The sequence below is a fragment of the Falco rusticolus genome, chromosome 7 (assembly GCF_015220075.1).
Source record: "Falco rusticolus isolate bFalRus1 chromosome 7, bFalRus1.pri, whole genome shotgun sequence".
Classification (NCBI taxonomy): domain Eukaryota; kingdom Metazoa; phylum Chordata; class Aves; order Falconiformes; family Falconidae; genus Falco; species Falco rusticolus.
The window spans coordinates 5,838,459-5,860,854 of record NC_051193.1 but is presented as its reverse complement, the minus strand read 5'-3'; the positions used below and the strand labels follow the sequence as shown (position 1 = coordinate 5,860,854).

At 40.8% G+C, this 22,396-nt stretch overlaps 1 protein-coding gene across 4 annotated transcripts in view; it reads right to left on the bottom strand.

Annotated features, from left to right (window-relative positions):
- MEGF11 (multiple EGF like domains 11) overlaps window positions 1–22,396 on the bottom strand; it is a 215,094-nt gene that overhangs the window by 46,657 nt on the left and 146,041 nt on the right. For all 4 annotated transcript variants that reach the window (XM_037393890.1, XM_037393891.1, XM_037393893.1 and 1 more), the window contains exons 10-14: window positions 19,722–19,842; window positions 17,416–17,579; window positions 16,909–17,011; window positions 3,174–3,320; window positions 381–515 (exon numbers count right to left, since the gene is read on the bottom strand). In XM_037393890.1, the coding sequence (XP_037249787.1) occupies window positions 381–515; window positions 3,174–3,320; window positions 16,909–17,011; window positions 17,416–17,579; window positions 19,722–19,842 (670 nt within the window). The remainder of the gene's footprint in view (window positions 1–380; window positions 516–3,173; window positions 3,321–16,908; window positions 17,012–17,415; window positions 17,580–19,721; window positions 19,843–22,396) is intronic.

Genomic DNA, 22,396 nt, shown 5'->3' with positions numbered 1-22,396 from the left:
CTGGCTTTTACCTTGACTAGTATCTACACCTCCTGCTGAAGACAAGTGCATGAAGGTGCCATCGACATTTAGGATATGATGGGCTTAGCAGAAAGGAAGACGAAACCATTGGGCGGCCGATATATTTACAGCAGGTGTCTCATTCCATATTCATTTCAATACAGAGACCTGTTTTATTTATGAAAGTGGGAGCACATCATATTTACAAAAGGGTGGCTAAGTACCTATTTGCATTTCCCCTCTGAAGTAAAGAATTTCTTGTGATCTAAACTGCTGAAACAAGGGAAAAAAGCAGGAACCTTGTGATCGGCCTTGCTGCAAAGTCACAGACACAGAAACTCAGGAAAGGATGTGGCATCTGGGGGTCTTGGGCTCAGTACCTTGGTTGCAGAGAGTGCCAAAGAATCCAGGCAAGCAATCGCAGTGTCCTGACACATGGTGACAAGGCCCGCTGCTGTGCACGCACTGAGGGCACGGCTGGCTGCAGTGGTGTCCATAAAAGCCAGGGGGACAAACTGAAGACAAAACAAAATAAGCTGTCAGAGGTTTTCAGAGTTTTCATTGCTGAGAGCTTGAGAATTCTGTCTTCATCCCAAACCAATATTTCTTAACTTATAAAACCACAATTTTGTGAACAGCTGAAATTATGAAGCCTGTTGGATTATTCCATGTCTAATAAAGTGTGAGCTCTGAGTAACACTGCTCCTGTGGTTCAAACATTCACACCACACTACCACCTCATGTATGTCCCTGGCTATTTAATAATACAGTGAAGCTCTCCCAGCAGCCTCTTTCTCTCAGAACAATGGTTTGAGTCTCTCTAGCCTGCTCCAGCTAAACTCTTTTACAAAACACGGGAGTTCAAGACCTCATAGCCTACTGGCAGATATGGTTAGTAACACATATTCTGAAGCTTTTAAGGTAAGTAGGAAGAGAAACACTCACACACTGGTACAGACAACAGAAATTCAGAATTCCATTTCCATTGGAAATTAAGCTATGAAATCAGGGAAGGTGTATTAGGAAGCTCTCAGTGTTTTAAGTGTAAACAACTATGTCAAGAGCTGATTTCTAAACATAGTAGGTGTAATACCTGTGTTCAATCGGGACAGTCAGTTTACATGTGCCATTGCAGGAGTGGCATTCATCAGTGATGAACAGAATCTAAAAACGGTAATTATGGTAACTGCATACAAAATCACCTAATTTGCATCACTAATAACACTGGATAGCTGAGTAAACTTGTCATGAACTGTGTGCTTAATTTGCCTAAAACCTGGATTGAAATTATTATAGAATTTGTACATAAAGTATAGTGCAAGATTATGGCTTGGTATCTCTTATAAATGCGTACTGTTGCTTCTAAGCACATGTAGAATGAAAAACCATCCCCTGTCCAAACATTCACTGCGATATATAAGCACAAAGAAATGTTAAATTGCAGTAAGTGACTGTAAAAATGACTTTATATGTTTTTATTTTTACTCCTGTGATTCTCTGTTATATAATTCTGGCTCAGTGGTTACTATATCATGTCCATTCTATTTTTTCACCGAATGAGAATTTTTCTCTTGGTCTGTAAGTTCACAGAGGGTGTCAGGTTCTTACACTACTGCAGATTTCCAGCTGGAACTTAGCTGACAGGTTTGTTGATGATGCACTAGCTGTAAAACAACCTGGATCATTCCTGGAGACATTTCTGCAAGCCCAAGAGCAGTAAACTATCCTGGTGTCTCATGTAATCCTGATTACACAGACAGAACAAGCTGGCTGAGTCTCATCTTCAGTACTGCCCTTTACAAGCTAAATTCTATTTCTAAGTGAATTTTCAAGACAAAAATGGGAATGATTCTGAGAGCAAACTTAGCAAGCTAAAGCTTCACCTACGGACGTGTCCTTTTCATAAGGCAGCCTCGAGCCTGTATCCCACAGAGGAGGTAGAAGCAAGCTCAATTCTCCAGCTGCGTATTAAGAGAGGCCTTTCAGCAACATCAGGCAATGGCAGAAGCATCCACAGGACCCTCTGCTGTCACCACAGTGCGGAGGAAATCTTCTCCCATTAGGTCCTTAGCAAAAGTCCCCAAGAAGTAGCCTGATTACTGGAGTTGCAAACTGGGGAACATGGTTTGCCTGTTGCAGCCTAATGTGCTATCAGCCGATAAAACAAAGCTTGCTTTTTTTTTTTTTTTTTTTTTTTTTCATCTCAGAAAGGTCAGAAACTATTAACTTCTGGAAGTTTTGCACTCTTAAGGTTTCAAATTTGTAAAACAATTTCTTCACCAACTCCCTGAAGCTCTGAGCACCACAATTTAGCCTTGGAGAGAGGTTTTACAACTATATAGATATGCTGGAGCACCTGGAAATCAGGGTTTATAATGGAAATGCTTATAGGCCATTAACTACAGCAGTGCTAGAGGTCATCCTTATAATGGCTTTAAATAAAAACTGTCAGCTACAAATTATTTTTAGAGATGAGTGTGTTCTAGTGTCAAGTGTAACTGGTGAAATCAAAGGGGATATATGAACTGGGCATGCAGAATGTCTTACAGGAAGAACAAGAGCTGCTGCAGAAAAGAAAGACAAATCCATTTCTTGTTTACATAGGAAGATGGTTGAATGTAGTTTGGATCAGCAAATAAGGGTCCCTAAGGGGCAAATGCGGCTTCCTGGATAAAGCAAATGAGAGCATTTTTATCTCCTTGGCACATTTTAATATGTAACAGCAGAGCATCAGACAGGAGCTATTTCAGGCTGCTGTGTTTTTTTTTTTCTGGCACATAAGAAATCATTGTCTTGTTATTTTGAAAGCCAACACTCATCCACCTGTCATTATGTCATGGGTTGTAGCTGACTGTTTAATAGGTAGCCTATAGTGCACCATGACTTAAACATCTTTTTTTGCCCAGGTCCTGCCAAGTTTGGCATGTAAAGGTGTTGCTTCTTCTTTCAGGTCATCTGTGACCTCCAGGTGCAGTGGAAGGCCAGAAGAAGAAACACAAGGCATGACTCAATGCAGTGGAGTCTTGATTTCTTGGTCAAGAAGCAATTTTTAGGCTAGTATTTGCCCTTAAGATGTCATGAGCTAAAGAAGTTCAGAAACCTGTAGCTATGTCTGTCAGAGCATTTCTACCTATCTGCTTTGCTTCTGCCACCACACCTACGGAAAACCTTACTTCTCTGGCACAAGGGTCCTCTGTATCCTGGTGCACAGTCACAGGTGCCATCCTCTGGGGAGCAGGATCCCCCGTTCTCACAGTTACAGGAGATGGAGCAGTTTGGCCCCCAGCGGCCCTGGGTGCATATGTTATCACAGTGGATGCCTAAAGACATAAAGGCACAAGTTAGGTTTCACACAACTTATTCTGCTCATTGATTAAAGAAATGTTTGCCTGGACCGATATCTCACAGTACATCACACAGCAAACAAGGGAGCCTGAAAAGGAAATAGCTATCCTTTTATCTTCTTAATAAAGTGAAAATTAAGAAAGTGCCAAAGAGGTGAATTCTGTAGGTGTTAGTGAGCTCCTGTTCAGTCCTTAGCACCATTAAAGAAACTCTGCATGTCATCTGGGAGATGAAGGTCAGGAATCGCTTTAAAGTCACAAAATATCACAAATAACTGGTCTGAAAATATGCAGCTGATTGAGGCCTGATTACTTAACCGTTGTGAATTGGAAGACCAAAATAAGAAAAACTGGGTTGCTGCAAAAACATGTCCAGTATTGGGATTCTTGAACATATATAAATTCAGTTCTATGTTGTTTATTGTTCTCTTCCTGGTTTAAAGCACTGTGCTCTGGGGTACTATGCCCATACCCCACTCCCACCCAGAGCTCTCCAAGTTCTGTGTTAATGAACTGAGTTCTGATCTAGCAAGTGGCCATATGTGGGCACAGGCTGATAATTTGCATGTTAAATGGAGACTGAGACCTGCCAATCCAGCTCCCAATGATTCTCAGGGTTGTTGTTTGATATTTATTATTATGAAAAGCAAAGCTTGGAAACACTGAAAAAAGCACACAGCCAGAAAGCTTAACATGAGGCTTCTGGCATTGTTTCAACTGGTGACTTCTGAAAACAATCTTGTGCCATGGCTCATCACATATAAATATCTAAGGATTTGATCCTGCACACCATTACTTGTCCGACAGGCTCTTACTCCACTGGGATAAGACAGTACCAATACCTGCAATTAGCAGAGCTAGTTGCATGATCAAGGGCTCCTTGGATTGAAAAAAGTTTGCCGGATCATGAACTAAGAGAGATGTTAAGCACTGCCAGCTGCAGGGAGTGGCATTAGCAGTAGCACGCTGGAGATACTGATAACAACAGAAAAAATGATTCACAGACTGGCTTGAAAATTTTCCTTACAGCATTACCACACCGGGTGCCTTAGAACTGCGCCACCAAGATTTGATGGTATACACATGCCCTGGCTAGACTTTCAACACGAAGATGTTCTTTATCATCCATGCACATGTCCCCAGTGCATAATGGGATAAATGCAGACAAGGGCTCTGAGAGCCCCAGCCTCACCCAGAGGTTGGATTAGTGCATCGCTAAGGAGAAATACAATCCCAAGTAATTTCCTCCACCTCTGATAACTTCATCTGGATGCTACAGGTAATGGACTGTATTTGTGAAGCTGTGATCTGTACAGTCACCAAACTTAGAGGATTATTAAATCAGCTAAAAGTCATTATAAACACACTTACAGTGCAGTTTCAACTTGGTTTTATAAATCTCTGAAGTTAATACAGTAAGGAATACTGCAGAGCCAAAATTCCCCTTTCTGAAGATTAATCACACAATTATAATGTCCCTTCCTAGAAAATCTTAACCAAGTCTGGCAAAAGTACAGTTTGAAATGGGGCTTCTAGTAATACATGATCATAGCTTTATTTATAAAGAGGCATGGTCCCTGCTGTAGAGCTTAATAAAAAACACATTAAAATACAGTAAAAATATAATACAAGCTTAATCCTTTAATAACCAAGTAAATAAATCTGAAAAAAAGAAATGCAAAAAGAGACAAGGAACATTTGTATTAGTAAAATCAAGAAAAACAATTATATTAATACAGTCTTCCCTACTCCCTTTGCAATCAAGCATATCCTTAGATTACTTAAACAGTAAATGCTTTGTGTGTGCATTTATGTAATACATCTACAGTACTCTGCAATTAAAAAGTCAGACAATAAATTGTAAATAAATAAATGCATTTCATATTTACACAGATATATATGATCATTTATAGCTTCGAGAGTCTCAGTGTGAGCTCCCAGAAATGAAATTCAGACACAAATGTAGAAAAATGTGTATCTTTTCCTCCTGACTGCAGCATTAAAAATACAATTTTCTCATTGAGAATGGGCTATTTATAAACAGAGACAATTAAACAGCATTATTTCTTGTCTTGTTTGGCAAAGTTTGGGAAGAATGACATTGACTCCTTTCTCTTGAAAGGTAGCTCAATTAGAATGCCATGGCTGTTCTTTGCAGCAGCAAAGTCCTTCCTTTAGTAATGAATAATGAGGGATGTCTTCCCGCTCCTAACGAAGGCAATGAGTCATTGTGAAGCCGACTGTTGTAACGAAATGTAAAGGGGGAAAAGGAAACCTTCTAGAAGACACTGATACCCATTACAGCAGTTATTTATTTATAAATTTTCAGAAGACAACCAAGAAGGTGCCACAATCAATTTTTATTACTTTATATTACTCTAAGTTAATTCTCATGGAAGACTTATTTTTGGAGGCTCCTACACACAGTGAATTGCAAATGTAAATGAGAAGTTAAAATTGCATCTGGACATGCATGTTGTATGGAATTGTGCTAAAAAAAGCACCTTAATTTTACAATTCCCTAACTTGACAGCATATGAAGGGGGAGTCCATCCCTCCCAGCTACTTTACAATCAGAGTCAGTGAAGCAGTAAGCTTCTTTAATGTAAAACTTCAATATTTACTTAGGAACTTGCTGATGAACATTTCTGATAAGCAATTAGTTTTCAATTTCCAGAAATATAAAAAAATGCTGAAGTTGACACATCTCTGTATTATCTCATGTTACAACCACAGATTCCTAATTTATGAACAAAATCCTTGTTTCACAAGCATGATGTAGAAATTAGAAGTACAACTATCAGAAGTCCTTGAAGCTGCAGGAAGAGTTCTATACATAAACTCTATTGCCTAGCTACCAGGAAATTATCTTACTGCCTGAGGCTGTGGTTCACCATTGCAGATACCAGTATAAAATTACACTTCCAAGACCTTAAACAATGTTCTGAGGGTGAATTGTAAATGAAATTCACATAACTTACATAAATTTACAGTTACCCACTGTACGTGGGCAAAGGACATTTGCACTCTCATGCAGTAAGCCAGAGCCAAGGTAAGAGCAGGGTCCACTGTGGCTTTTAATTCAGCTTGTAAAACTGCAGCCACAAAACCTCCATGTCCCAGCATGGATCTGGGGTACTGGATTTCTGCAAACACTGTCTGATCTCTAGTAGGTTTTCCACTGCTGTCCTTTGGACTGCTCTGTCCATGAAATTTAGCTGACAGTCCCAGGAGTGGCTTCACTCCCCCTTCCCCACCCCATCCTCCTTTGCACACACAGTGGGTCAGAAAAACAGTACTTAGGGCCCAAATTGCTGTTGTGTATGCTGTGAAAACCCAACCTGGAACAAACTTGACCCACCAGAGCAGTCATGACTGCACTTTTTTAAGGGATAACTACATGGGAGAGCTGTTCCAAGCTCCTTTTCCTTAACGGTCCTTCCAGGGTAGTTTAGTACCAAGTGGCAAAACAGCTGCTGTCTGGGAGATCGGGACTATCTGGTGTATCTCCAGCCCACACTTCCTGAGGGTGAAGCAGTTGGGTTGTGCAGGGGTCTCCCAGTGCAGAGCTGAGGGTGGTACTTTGGTAAAGCAAAGCGGTAGGCACAGAAGTAGAGGGAAGAGTGTCTGGCAAGAGCACTGGCTGATGGAAACTTGGCAGTGCACATACGTTTTATAACAGACATCACATGTTGTAGTCCAGTTCTGCTGCACTGTACCTAGAGAGGTGTGTGTCTGGTGACTTGATGTGATACAACCTTGTCTCTGGCTTACAAGGAGCAGCGTTAATTTTTACCAGATGAAGTTAGCTCTTTGTATTAAAGTTCATGAATCGAGCTGTGAAGGATTCAACCAACATCCACACAAGTGTCACGAAAAGAAGCAAGAAAAAGAAAAAAACAACCCGAGCCATACAGCTGGGATGTAAGGCATCTATTGAAGACCTACTTCATATACTGTTTCCACTAATAATCTCCAATGGCTTCAATGAAAGTTTGTCAAAGTAATGCAGATTTAGTACTGCCTGTAACTATATCACGCTGAAGGACTTTTGAGTGTGAAATTCCTGAAAGCCAAACGTAAGTAGAACTCTCTTTTTTCCCTCTCCAGCTTACTTGTGCAATTGCACTTGTGCTTAGGGATTGCACCTCTAGCTCTTAATAAAGCCTGCCATTGTTTTTTTGCTTTGTCTCTAGATAAGCTGGAAACTAATATTCCAAACACAACAGAAGACCAAAAATGGATGGAATAAATGAGAGCCAGTGGCCTATTTTTGACCACTGCTATCCCCTTGACAGTAGCCTCTGCAGCAGGGCCTGCATGCTGCCCAGCATCTAATTATTTTTCTAGTGACGTAAGAATTCGATAAATTATAGGATGTAGCTCCCCTCCCCCCATGTACTTTAATTTTATATCTACCAGTGTACAACTGTAATTATTTCTCTGAATAGGATCTTCAGCTTTTTATTTTTTTATTTTAATAGTCACAATCTAAAGACAGATGCAACATCAATTAGCAATGACAGGAATTATTTCAGCAGACATTTGAATCCAACACAAACATTGTGCTCTCCTCCACCTGTCTTTCAACATGACAAGAAGTCATAATAATCTCTTATTTCTGGCATTTGAATAGCTTTGGAAAGAACTGCTTTTTATGCATAAATAGGCATTGGATTTATGCAGGCAATACAGTGGAAACCTGAAGTTTGGTGAGTCACGCTTGGCTTTGATCTGGAATGCCTGGTGGCTTTTGTCTGGGGCACTAGTTATTCATAATGGTGGTTTGTCTACCTGTTGACACACAGTGTGCAGCGACAAAAACACAACAGTAGCAATACTGCTTCAAATAGCAGAAAATAGCCTGATGATTATAGCTGCAAGGCTATTTTAGATAAGTAATTGTGGAAAGTGGGCCAGCAAGCACTTGATTGTACTGAAAAGAGGTATGGGAATTTATCACTGAATGTGATCTCTAGAACGGTTGGCTCCTTTGCACGATACCATCCCTCTGGTCTCCATCACGCAGAACTATCCCACCTGCAGCAATCCCTTTGGCAGCTGTAGCACATCTCCCACCAAACTGTCAGCCCTGGAGGGGTTTCTAGGCATGTGGTTTTCACACCAGGGTCAGAGCCAGAGTCCACTGAAGTCATCTGGAAGCCTTGCCTTGGCCTCCTAACTCATACATTTATTTCCAATAAAGATTTCTGTAATCTCATGCTCACGGTTTTTTTTTAACTTTATTCTCTTCTCTTTCCCCAGTACTTGTATTGCTGTTACACTTCCATTTTCCCTATAAATCCTGTTCAAATCAGCTTTGTATTGAGATCAGATCAGCGTGCTTTCCTAAGTAGTGAATATTTTGCTGCTTCAGTCCATAAAAGGTAAAACAAAATTCAATAAGAACATAAGAAAAAACTGTCCGATTAAGTCTGGATCAGCTGTTCAGCTGATGACAGCATATGAACAAGAGTTCATAAGGAATACTTGATGCTTTTCTATCACTTTTTGCATCTTCATATTTATTCCTACCTGAGGCAAACCCTGAAGTATTTGACTCAGATTCAGTAAGAAACACCACAGCACAATTCGTGACAGCTCAGCATTTAAGGATGCTGAAGAACAAGAAAATCTGCTTGGGGAGGGCAGCAGATAGAAGAAAACATAAAGGGATCTCTCATAAAATTAAATGGAAACATTAAGAATTGATAGCTGCTCATCCAGTCTGCAAATAAGCTATTTTTGTTTTTATATAGTGAAGCTATTCGGCAGAGATAACAGCAGCCACATTCACATTATCTATGAACTTTTGTGGTGTTCTCAAAATGCTTTTCTAACTGTGAATTTTTTTCAAATTGATGCAGCGGAGCCCTTTCTTACCTTGCTAAGCACTGTTCACCGGTGGGCTTCAGAGGGGTGAGTCCTGTGTGTAACGGCCCATCAGTCTAAATGAAAGTCCTATGATCTGGTCCTAAATAATGAAGAATAAGGCTTTCTCTGCAGCCAGTGAAAATTCTAAATTGTCTCTCCTCTCATCATTGCATGGCCGATTTATGCACCCATTAGTGTAAGTGTTTTTCTGAAAGTAATATACTTAGAGCCTAATGCACCTCTGTGGAGCACTAATCGTACCCCTATTTTTAATTATCTAGAGAAAACTCCAGATATGAATCATCCAACTCAGGGAATTTATGCAATAAAAGCTTTTGAGACAAGAGGCCTACCTCACAAGAAATTGAGTAAGTCAAAATGTTTGCTAAAATTAAGGATCATCTGGTTCCCTTTGGTACAGGTTATTCTCCGGGGTGCACTACTGCTGGAAGAAACATCGCCACTAGCAGAAAGGGCAGACCTTGAAGAAAACAGTACTAAAAGGGGTCCAGTCCTATGCAGTCCTCCTTCACCTTTTGGACGTTTCCTTCTAGTATTTCTCAAACTCTGGATGTGGTTTCAAGACAGGAAGGAAGAGAAGCCTGAGAGATCCAAGCAGACCATCAGCAGGTAAGGGAGGAACTTGCAAGTGGGAAAAAAATGTACCTTCCTGACTCAAATGTTCAAGCCCCCAAGCTAAGCCATGAGCTAAGAACGCAGCTTAGCAAGAGCTGTTGTACAACTGATTGTGTGCAAGCATTTCTGTTTAATAACATTGACTGTAATTCAGCCTTTTCTCCTTTGTGTAGAATGGGAAGGAAGATGTTTACATTTGTCACTGCAAACACTTTCACCAATAACATATATATACAACATTTTAGCTTGCTGGCTGTTTATTGAATGATCTTTCCTTTTTCTTCTTTCAGTACCAGCATGCCAGCATCCACTATTATTTAGTCTGCTGAAATGTTCACAAATAATTTTTCACCGCTTCTTGCCCACATTTATTTATAGGTGAATGCATTGTACACACAGCCAAGCTTATATATAGAATGCCTCCATATTAAAATGGAAAATGGTTGAATATCTCTAGCATCAAGTTCATTTTTTTAGAACCCATTAAATTAGCATAATCCAGGATGCCATCCAAGCTCTATCTTTTCACATAAATTTAAAGCTGTCCTTTAATAAGTGAAAATAAACCCCAAAATAAATACAAAGATAAATGAGCCCATATCTCTTCCGTGTTTGTAAGACTAATACTGCAATCATTTGCACGCATGCTTAAGTTTAGCAGTAGGCTTGCTGCAGATTCTAATTATAGTCTAAGGGTCTGATCCAACTCCCACTGAATAAGTGGCAAAAATCCAATTGCTTTCAGGAAAGGTGAAATATATACTAAATCTGGTGCAGGACAAACACAACTAAACCTCACTTGGATGAGAATCTGGAGCCCCCTAGATATCTGTCGAGGAATGCACAGGCATAATTAATGTCAGGACATCAATGGAGTATTTGATATAACTTCATAATTCATATTTTTGAAAATTAGCCCTATATCAGCAGGAACCATACTTAAAGGTTCCTGTCAAAGAGAGAATTTTTAAGCACAGCCTGACATTAAAATCTTATCAACTCACTTGAAATTAAGTCAATGAAAAATTAAAGCTAATTTCTAATAAGCTTATGTTACATTCATAGACTAAAGGGCACTTGTCGAATCCAGAGAGTAAGCATATCTTTTCATATGGAAAAGATTTTCAGAACTGAAAGGCAGAGGCCAGAGGAAGAGACTAAAATGTACCATTTTAGACTGACTCTAAACATTCCTAGGTTTTCTGTCTCTTTAAAGCTAATGTAAGGATACAGAGTAATCACAGAAATAAATTATTAATTTAAAAATCTGGGATAAGACTGCCAAAAGTGATAAATTCAAAATATGGTTTCGATAATGGGATTAGACGTCTAGAAAATGCATGTTTAATAGGATCTTACTATTGCTCCATTCTGATATTATAGGCTTTGTACTACAAACCAAGAGAGTACGTAACAGTCTAATGTGAAAAAAAAAAAAAAAAAAAAAGCAAGCCAACCCACGACATTGTGAATTCAAAAATACTGTGGATCTCTTCAGCTAAAAACTTGTAGGTGCGTAAAATGAGTCCTAGATTTTTTCTGGTTTTAAAGATGCATGGAAAAGGCAGCTACCAATTAAATCAGTATGCTCTTGGAGTTGATCTGTTAATGACAATATAATTATTTTGGCTACCTAGTACAGCTGAGGACAGGATCTGGCCCTAAGATTATAAACTGGAAATTGCTGCAATGGCAGAAAACTCATATTAATACAAACAAAATGCATTTTACGGAAAACAAGATGGAAAGGCAGTTTTTTTCTTCAAAGATCCACCGCTCTCTTGCAAAGAACTCAGAAAAACTGAAGTTAAAAATACCTTAGAGTTCACCGTCAAAGTGGTCACTGTTTCTTTAAAATTCAAAAAGGCTTCCCTTGAGTAACAGACTTATCAGTTTTACTGAATTAATGTGTCCACAGGAGGGAAGAAACATGTTTCTGTGTTTGAGTGACAGTGCAGATGTCACTCGCAGCCTGCAAATTCTCACAAACATGAAGTCTCATTCCTCAAAGCTCACCTTATCTGTGACCAGCTGACGTCTCCTGACCCCATTAACTCGCCTATACAGTCACACGTGGAAATCCCTACAACTCGAGACTACCACAACTACTGTACAATATTTCTGACATGATAAGAGACAATTAGGTTTATGTTGCTGGCAACGTATGAATGTTATTGAGGCTGTAAAGGACAGTGAAATATATATTTTGCTTTCCCATATGTAATGGCAAAGAGGGAGGCTGCTCTTACAAGACATGAATGATGCCTGAAGGTGAAAAGTACCAATGCAGTACCAAGATGTTTCTTCCTTACCAGCATATATCATTTTCATACTTGTATTTGCCGTCCTGATTAATGAAGGAAAATCTGTGAGGAGTTCTTTTATAATTAACTATGGGATGCATACTTCTAAATTTTCCATCTTACAGTACCATCCTATTTTCCCCACACATTTTGGGGATGTTAAAATCTACTGAATAAACTTCAGCTTTGGATATTCAGAAAAGCTAAAGTAAACTAGTTCAGTGGATAATTGAGATAGCATCACGACTGCAGCATTCTATAAAAACCAGAGCGTGATACAAAAAAAAAAAAAAAAAAAAGACAGACAGAACCAAGATTCAGATAAGACAGCATTTCAGATTAAAGGAATTCAGATAAACAGGATTTTAACTGACCTTAACGTTTGCAGGAATGGAATATATCCCCCTGCAGATCGCTTCCTATTTAATCCCACTGTAATATCTGAAAGGTTAACAAAATACACACTGCCACAATTAACTTGAAGCACATTGACTCGTTACAGGGAGGAAATGAGCTTGCTGTGAATATCAGCCAGGCCTGTGGCTTTCCTTTCTGTAATCTGTTTGCGAGCGGGATGTCTGACTGTGAAAACGGACAGACTCAGGTCTTAGAGACAGGATGAGCAATGGCTGCATCTGGCTTCCCAGAGAGTCCTGCTAACCTGGCTCAGGTCAAGCACGAAGGGAGCACCTCCAGAAATTAGAGGACAGGCCAGCAGCTATGACCAATTTAATTACGGAGGGTTGTACTGAGTGAACCAGCTAAAGGCTGGTATCCGTGAGGAAGCCGTTTCTGGTATGAAACTTGCTGCCAGCAGCCACCTTGAGGAAAGAGGACCAACGTTGTGGGGTTTGCAGTTCAGCTTGCAAAATCCATATGGCTTAGCTGGAGCTGTAATTTCCAGTCACACAGCATTACAGCTAACAGAGGGACACTGCCTCCCCATGTTCTCCCTAGATTCTAATCCATCCGACAAGTTTATCAGGGCAGCTGGTCCTTTTCTGTCCAGTTTCAGATTATTCACTAAGAGGCCTAACTGATATTTATGCTCTTAGCACTGTCATGGAGCATCCAGGAAAGGAGGCTGCATCTAGGTGAGATGAGACTGATGCCTGCATCTGCGGGGCCTGTTTGCTTGCAAAGGACTTCCAGGAAATGCTCCATCACACACAGCTTTTCTGTACTTCCATTCTCTCTGTGGATTTAGTGTGTGCAAGATTCCTAATTAACCAAATTCAATTAGCACTGAAGGACTCATTTTTCAAGCATTTTCATTTTAACCTGAATGTACACAAAATAACACCTCTTCCACAAATAACTAGTATGTTGGGAGCTTTAAGGTATCTGTGTGCACACATATAGACAGGCATAGAGCTGCAAAGCACAGAAGCAATGTGTATCTAAAGTTCATTGCAGATCTGGAGTAAGAGAGACCCTATTAATCTTTAGAAGACAATCAGTCTAATCAGTCAAGCCTTGATCCTGCTGGAGGCTATGCTTTTCCTTTTTAACCTAGCAATAGATATGAACATGTCTTCTTTTGATTTCAAGGGTACTATTTATATATATGAGGTTACGTATATGCAGTACTGGTGCGAGCTGGAGTAGTCCATCCAGTGTGAGGCTGAGCCCTTACCGTTACTGAATCTGACACTTCCTTCATGTGGAAGAAAATTCAGCTCTGCATTGTGTCAGCAGGTCACAGATCTGATTTCAGCCCACATTTGAGCAAGTTTCACTTTGCTTGTATCCCATGAGATCCTTTTGCCAATGTGATTTTGTTCTTTCATGTACAAATGTTATGCTTGCCATGCGCTCTACAATGCCATTTGTGATACAATGAGCCTGTGTACCTGGTTAGGTAATTTTCAGCAATAACGACAGGGTGCAATCATCTTTAGATCTGATCTAACCTCAACCACTGGCTGTAACACACATGCAATTCCCCACTGAACTTAATGGAAACTGTGTATGCATGTCTCTAAGCAGCTTGTTGCCAGTGTGCTTATTTATGCATACAGCTGGTTTGCACAGCTTTGTGATCTCCTGGTTGATATGTGGGAATCTCTTCATCATCTTCCCATCTGCCAGGTACACTCAGCTCCTGAAAATTACCTTCCCCCAGCTGGTACACTCAGAAAGGCATCGTCCTGAATAATAGTCTTGATGGGTGGCAGTCATAACATAATAAAAGGACGGTAGACTGCTATTAACTTACATTGTATGCTACTCCTTACATGCCTTTTTTTCTTCTTTTCCCAGTCTTCCTCCACGCTCCTACCATCTATCAGTCTCTGAAGGTTTCTATCAGTAACATCTTGAAAACCACTTTAAAGAAAATGGGTTCAATCTTCCTCTTGATCTTTACATAAAACACTGACATCAAGAGGGAGTCCCACGTGTGGGATGAACATACAGAATATGCTGTTTCAGATGAAGTTTTGTGGCTATTAGGATCAGAAAGCCATGTGAATTCTCTGTCTGGCGTGAGTGGGCAGGAAAACCTTCAGATGTTTTGTGATCCTGAACTTTTCTGATCTTTTTGCAGGCCATGCCTAATTAGTACCAAATTCAGAAAGCAAAAATTTAAGCCTGAATTATTTATCACGTATTTATAAAATGCACTGCAATACACGTCACAGCCCAGTTCACAACAGCTACAGATAAGATTAATCTTTCACTGATGCCATACTCCTTAATATGAAAATATAATTATCTAGCTGAAGAATTTCTTAAATTACATACTTTCAAACTAGCATGAACAGAATTTATCCTTGTGTCTGATGCTAAGCCAAGTTGAAAAAACACTGGATGCAGAATTGACAAAACATGTGTTGGCTCTGCCTATAAACATTTCCAGTGCACACCTTACATGGCCCTGTCAACATCTCAGCTCCGACCTGCTCTCAAATACTAACATAGTATTTTCCTCCCTGAAATGTGGTCCTGAAGAAGGAAGTTCCAGAAATGCAGGGGCACACTGGAGTATAAAGTGGTTAGTTCGCAGTAAGTCCCCTGCAAGTTAATAGACATCTATCTTGCCCAATACGGAAATCAAAAAAAGAAGGATGTCCCAGAAATTATTCTTATCTTTACTTGGAGTAATTTGTAACCGCATTTGAAGTACATTTACACATGTGCATGGGAGCAAGTATAAAGTATTTGTTGCAAATGCCTTTAAGAAAAAGCCACGCCTTTAGTCTGCATTGTCTGCAAAGTACATCTTCTGAAGTTCCCTCTGGAATGCTACATCCAGAAAGATGTGTAATAAACTTCTAAAGTAAGAGTGTATAAATCTATCCCTTTAATTTACTGTACTTTTACAAACCATTTTCTCCCTTGAAGAAACTCACAATGACTACAGGAAAGCCTACTGTTTCTCTGATGATCATCAATAATGCACTGTAGAGTTTTAAAGCCTGATAGATGTATATATTGATGGTAAAGAGGCTCAAAGAAAGATGAATGCAGTCCAGCGAGTGAAGAATGCAAGCTGGAGGGGGACACATTAGTGAGCTTATAAAATGGATTTTCCTGTGGAAAAATGCCCCTTTCAGGGATGCATGCCCAGTACCTTTGAAAAGTAGCCTTGTTATAAGCAGCACGTAGAACTTCCCATTTTTTAATTTTATTAAATTCTGAAGAGATTTTTTCCATTGTACATTCTAGGTATAATTTCACTGCTGCCTCATGCTTCTGGAAACTGAGCTGCTGTGGTGACGTTCTCTCCATCAGAAATAGAAAGCATGCATTGGTTTAAGGCATAAATGAAGGTGTAGGTGACAGCAACTCAAATGTTGGCTGGTTGATCAGCCTGCCTTGCTCCATACATTCTTCCAACTTGTACTTGTTTGAAAAACAATTAAATTTTCCAAATGAATTGCTGTTAATATAAATGCATTTTAATTGTCTGTGCCACTGGTGGTTCTGCAGTTATGGGCAAGAATATAAGTTTATTTCCCTCCAGGGCCTCTACAATGAGCTCAGGAAGATTAACCAGTATTTTAGGCAGCAAAGTGTGAAATACTGGTTGGGTCAATAACTTGCTCCCTGCTGCTGTTATGTGAGCTGTCAAAAGCTGGCAAAGAGACGTATCAGTATGGAGTCAAGTGCAGGTCTGATTGTACTGGGATCTCCAGCTTGGACTCTGTGACTTCACTGAATATTCCTTCCTGCTTCTGTGTAATCACGAAAACTCTTTGTCAAGCCAGCATCAATCTGCTCTCCTTAACTACCCTTCTGTGTGGCAAGAAGCATGGCAAAATGGGAAAAGCATAAAGACAATGCTTTGTGACAAAACTGGATTTTGTACAATGGAGCAGCTGTAATGACTTTAGCATTCAGAAAACATCTCTCCGCATCCCCAGGTGTGATGGTCCCAGGATTCACCGTACCACAACCACACCCCTGTGGAAAGGGCTATTCAAGGAGAAAAACTCTGCAGGATTTCCAGATGATCTGCATCCCTCCTGTGGTTTCTTTTTACAGAAGGCTAACATCTGGCTCCAGATTTGGAGCCATCTTCAACTAATCTGAATACAAATTTAATGAATGCCAATTATTGTCACTATCGTGAGTGATTTAAATATGGGTAAGTTCAGCTGATCTTGTCCAAATCTATTATTTAAGTTTGCAGTCACAAGTCCAATGCTATCACTGATGCAACAGCAAAGCAGAACAACACACCAAAAGTGCCCAAAACCCCAAAAACCAAAATCCCCAAGGTTTACTAAAGTAAGTGCTAATTTTACCTGTCCAGCCTGCAAGACAGCAGCAGTAACCGGTGACAGGATCACACCCATCTGCGTGGCTACAGTCACAACGCTCACTGCAATTAAGACCATATGTTCCATCCTTCCAAAAACATAAATAAAAAAGTCTCTCAGTAATCAGGTTTTTGTTCTAAAACGTGCAAAATCATCTATCATGTCCCTCTTAATGCTGAGTTGCATTTTTTAAATTAACATACAGAGACAACAAAAACAACTCATTGCCTAACATTTCTATATAAAACCAAATGAGGAATCACTTTAAAAAATGATGTTCAAGAAAATGCAGATAACACGGCAATAGCTCTGATAAAATACAATGCAAAGTATAATACATCTACTTGACTGCTAGAACCCCAATCTGTTATTTACACATGATTTCCTTCAGATATCCCTAGACATAATGAGATAGTGACCTACTGTACATTTAGAAGAGCTACATGGACTACGGTTTTAAAGGGGATGCAAGAGCATCCCAGCTGTACTTACAGGACATGGCTGATCACAGTAGTCCCCTTGCCACCCAGGTGAGCAGAGACAAAAGCCATCAGCTGGCCTGCAGGCTGCTCCGTTTGTGCAGTAACATGTCTGGTTACAGTTAAGACCCCAGCTTCCACTTGAACATGGAATAGAGCAATCCACTCCTTGCCACCCTAAAGAAACATACGAGAGAAACAGCATTTGGGATGTTTTCATGAAAAAAAAAAAAGTAAAGACAGTGAGAAAGGCACCTTATGAACTGCAGCTCTTTGATTCTAGGACCGGTTTCCTGCTGATCTTGGTCTAAGTTAAGACTATCTTGGGGTCAAAGACTGACCCTTTAATTATGACCTCCCAATCTACTAGCATCTATACATACAGAAGGGCAATACAGGTATCACTGTGTCAGCTGTTTACCAGATTAAGATGTCTGATGCCTCTCTGGGAGCTGCTCAGGCAGCAGGAGGGTGCAGTACTGTCTGGCAGGCTGGAGGCCTGCTGATCAGCGAGGATGCGAGAAACTTGCCATTTGATGCTGCCTGTTTCTTACCTCATATTTTTGAGAATACCCTTTAATATAAAGAAGCTATTACACCTAAAAAAAGACCAAGGCCATCATTTCTAACCATTAAGGCTCAAATCTTAACTACCAGCTGCACAATGGCTTTCATTACACTGCAGCTGTACGTAATGGAGTTGAGCAGTAACTCATGGTTTATACACCCTCATTAAATGGGGTTCTACAGTGATCCATTAATTCATGTTTGAAATGCCAGATTTTATCATTATTTGCCTCACTTCTGTTTTAGGACTTATGTATGCCATACAGGCATAGCTCATGTTGGTATTCTGGGGGAAGGCACCACTACACCGGGAACATAAGAGACACTGGGCTACGGAACAGTACAAGATTTCTCAGGTGATTACTAGATACATAGGTTACGCTCACTACTGAGAACAGAAGGCAATTGTGGACATATGTGTGGGAAGAAAAGATGTTAGTCCTGCAAAGAGACTCCGGAGCAGGCAAGACTTCTAATTTCCCCAGATAAAAGACCACCACATCCTGCAACCCCGTACCAGCTCAGGAGGCAGAGGATACCTGCACATGGCTGGGCTGTCACAGTGTCAGGGTACAGGGAGAAGGGGACCTGAGGATGGCAGCAAGGGCAGACAGCCAGGGCCTGCCCAACAGCAGGGTTGGCAGCTGGGATGGGTTAGGAGCCCCGGTCACCAGGAAAGCCTGTGGGAATGAGAGCATTCCGAGGTCGAGACAGGCGGCCAGACTGCAGGTCAGGGTCAGGTCTGGCGAGGATAACCATGGCTGGGCACAGCCCAGCGCAGTGGGCTGAAGAAAAGACAGGCAGGAGGCTGCCTCAGCTCCCTTGCCCAGTTGTGCCACCCTGGGCATGGAGGGGAGAACAGGGGCTTCAGTCCCAGAGAAATGAGGCAGCAAAGTGATAGAGAAAAGACACCAACGGTCTGGGGATTGCTTTGTGTCCTGGTTTCAGCTGGGATGGACTTAATTGTCTTCTTAGGAGTTAGTACGGTGCTGTGTTTTAGCTTTGATGTGAGACTTCTTCAGTTCCTCAGGCCTTGTTAGTAAAAAGGCACGAAGAATTGTGAGGGGACACAGCCAGGCCAGCTGACCTGAACTAACCAAAGGGGTACTCCATACCACGGGATGTCATGCTCGGTACGTATACCGGGGGGCCTGGCTGGGGTGGGCAGGTTGCTGCTCGGGGACTGGCTGGGCATCGGTCAGTGGGTGATGAGCAGTTGCATTGTGCACCACATGTTTCTTTCTTTCTTTCCCTCTGGATTTTATTCTTTCCCTTCCCCTTTTCATTATAGCTGTTATTGTCATCATTGTTATTATTGTTCTTTCATTTTTATTCTATTTCAATTATTAAATTGCTCTTACCTCAACCCTCGAGTTTTACATTCCTGTCCAACTCTCCTCCCCATCCCTCTAGGTGAGGCGGAGTGAGCAAGTGGCTGCGTGCTACTTAATTACCAGCCAGGGTTAACCCATGACACTTTGCCTTTCCTCTGGAGAGGAGCTGTGGCTCTGCCAGCACTCTTCGTTCTGTGACCTGTTCTTGCAGCAGAGCAGTTAAGTCTGGCCCCTGTTCAGGGCAGAGACAAAACATACAGTCAAGCCCCTGTTGAGTTTTGATACTTGGGCAGACTGTCGAATTACTGACAGGCACATGAAAATAGTGGAGTTACTGACTGCACAGCTGTGCCACTTTAAAAGGGGAGAAGCATCGATGCCAAATTGCAGACAATTGTTAAATCTGAATTTTGTTTACCTTCTTTGCAATAGCACAGACCATCCACAGGGGAACATGCACCATCATTTTTGCAATTACAAACTGATGAGCAATTGGTTCCGTAGGTTCCTGCCATGCAGGTAATGGTGCAGTCATCTCCCTGCAAACCAAAAAAAAAGTCAGTGTCAGCCAAAGAAATCTGAATTGCAGGAAATTCCCATCTCTGCACAGGGAGGCTTTCTCTTTCAAAACAGTGAACAGAGTGTTATGAGTTGATTGCTGAGTCTTCAGCACTTGAGCAGTCACTGCTGCTTCCCATGATTATGATGCAATTAGTGCTTTGATTGACTTGGAGGAAAGGGACAAGTTTCTGGCTTTCATTCAGCAGGAGGTGGGGAAGTTACAAAAACAAACCTCCTAGAACAGATGTTAGATCATTAAGCAAAACATCACTTACAAAACACTAATCACAAAATATACAGTCTGCAACTGTGCAAAGATTGCTCTGCATTTCTGGAAAAATATATTCTAAGAATAGGGTTGTTAAAAAGCTAAAGGATCCCATACGTGCTCATCTTCCACAGACTGGCAAGGAGGAAAACTCCATGGCAGGTGCATTAGACCTTTTTGAGGCATAGCTGGTACCTGCATTTGTTTTCAATTAATTTGCACGAGATTGTGACTCCAGGAAGAATGCTGAACAAGGAGTGATGCACATGTCAGAAAGGAGGGACACAGAGCAGAACACAGAAACAGACGGTCTCTGTCCTATTTCTGCTTTAGGTGTGGGGAAAGTAGGGGAAAGGAGAGTAAATGCAGAAATGGAGACCGTATCAGCAGTAAGTGACGGTACGCTGTATGCACTGATTAGCTTGTGTGGCTGAAAGAGAGACATAGTTCTTACTAATATTGTTGATCTGATACAACAAGGGAATTAAAATGGGAGCACAGCTCCTTTAAACCTTCTTACCGAGTCCCGTAGTCAGGTCTACCTATGCTAGCATATACAAGGTATTCTTGCTCCTTTTTCTACTATGTGTAGTCCTGACTTTCATATCACAAATTAGCTCCTGAATTCACTTCTTCAGTGAGTCAAACTTTAATAATTTAGTTTTATGTCAGAGAAAGCTATTCTACTCCAGAGTTAAATAGTAACTACATTGAGCAGTGTGACCTATACCATAGCTCAGGGGAAAAGATACTGGTCAAAATGTATTTTTGCAGGTGAGAGGCTTCACTGTTTGATAGGAGCAGCCATTTTTCAGGAGATAAATGCACAAAATGTCAGCTTCCCTATGCCATGGCAAGTACCTCCAGGAGCTTGTATATCACAGCATCAGACACTGAGACAGTAAAAGGAAATATGAACAGATTTCTAAGCACCATAAACCCCCATATGCTTGCTGTAGCAGTTCTGCCTAGCACCAGTATGACTCATCCTATTTTATACTAAAAACTTTGTTTTCGGGGGAAGTAAAAGAAATGGTTAAAATACGTACTGCTCAGAAGTAAATCCTAGAAGTCTCTAATTTTTGAGTGAAAGCAGTGTTTGTAAAAGATGCTATCTTTGACCTTGGTGGAGTAAAACAAGTTCCCCTGAAAAGGCCCGGCAGTAAAAGGTGATGTCTTGACAGCCAGAAAATCCAGAGCATGCTGCCCCTCATTACCCTGCCAGCATGCCTACAGAATGTGCTACAGGAACCCAGAGCCGAGCAGGATGGCAGAGGGGCATTCAGTCTCCACGCCTAATCAATCCTCTGCCTTTCTCCTGTGTGTGACAATTAGACAGCCAATTAGTGCTACTTAGAAAGCTGTATCTTGTGTGAATGAAACTCCCAACTCATTTCATGTACAACACAGAACTGCTGGTACTGCTAATAATTTCTGTGACAACTGACCTTATTTGGATCTGAACTAGTGATCTAGAAGTAAAAGAAAATTCCTCTGAAAAGGAAAGTAGAACAGAGTGATGTGGAACTAAAATATCCCTTTGGGAACCAGATTAACTAAAACAGCATCTGGGCCATGGGTGGAAGCAGAAGGTGGATTTACAGTTCCTCAGCTGACGCTCTGTGATGGCAGATCAGCTTGTGTTATGCAGTAAGTTCTCCACGGCCATGTGCACAACAGGCTGGTGTGGATTCACTGGTTTTCTGTAGGCTTTGCATGGAGAGCAGTCAGACACAGGCACTTTGCGTATCCCAAAGAAAAGGTAGGGTATACAAGCTAAACATCAAGCTGTTTCATTTTTATTCAACGTGTCTTTGAGTTTTGGCATTTACTTTAATGTACTGTACTTTATAGACTAACAGAGCTTGGTCATTCTGGCTGTCCACCTTATACGCACTTACTTTGCAAACACACCTTAAGTGAAAAAATAACTGGCTTAATGAGATTTCTATCTCTGGGTTTGACAAGCGAGACCTTCAGAGCTGTCTGAGTGACAACTGCCAAATACACTTAACTTCTTAATTACATAAGAGGAAAATGCACTTGAACTATAGCACTGGCTCTAAGATTTTATTAATTATAAATGCACACCCCGTTATTAACATTTTGAACTTGATTTGGGAGGATGACCTATGAAATTAAATGCATTCAGGTACTGTTAAAGATATGTAAATTCCACCTCCCTCTCACCACCTGCCCAAGTGAATAATGCCGCAGTATATGTCTATCCAGTTGTTAATGAGTTATATATTCTATTAAACAGA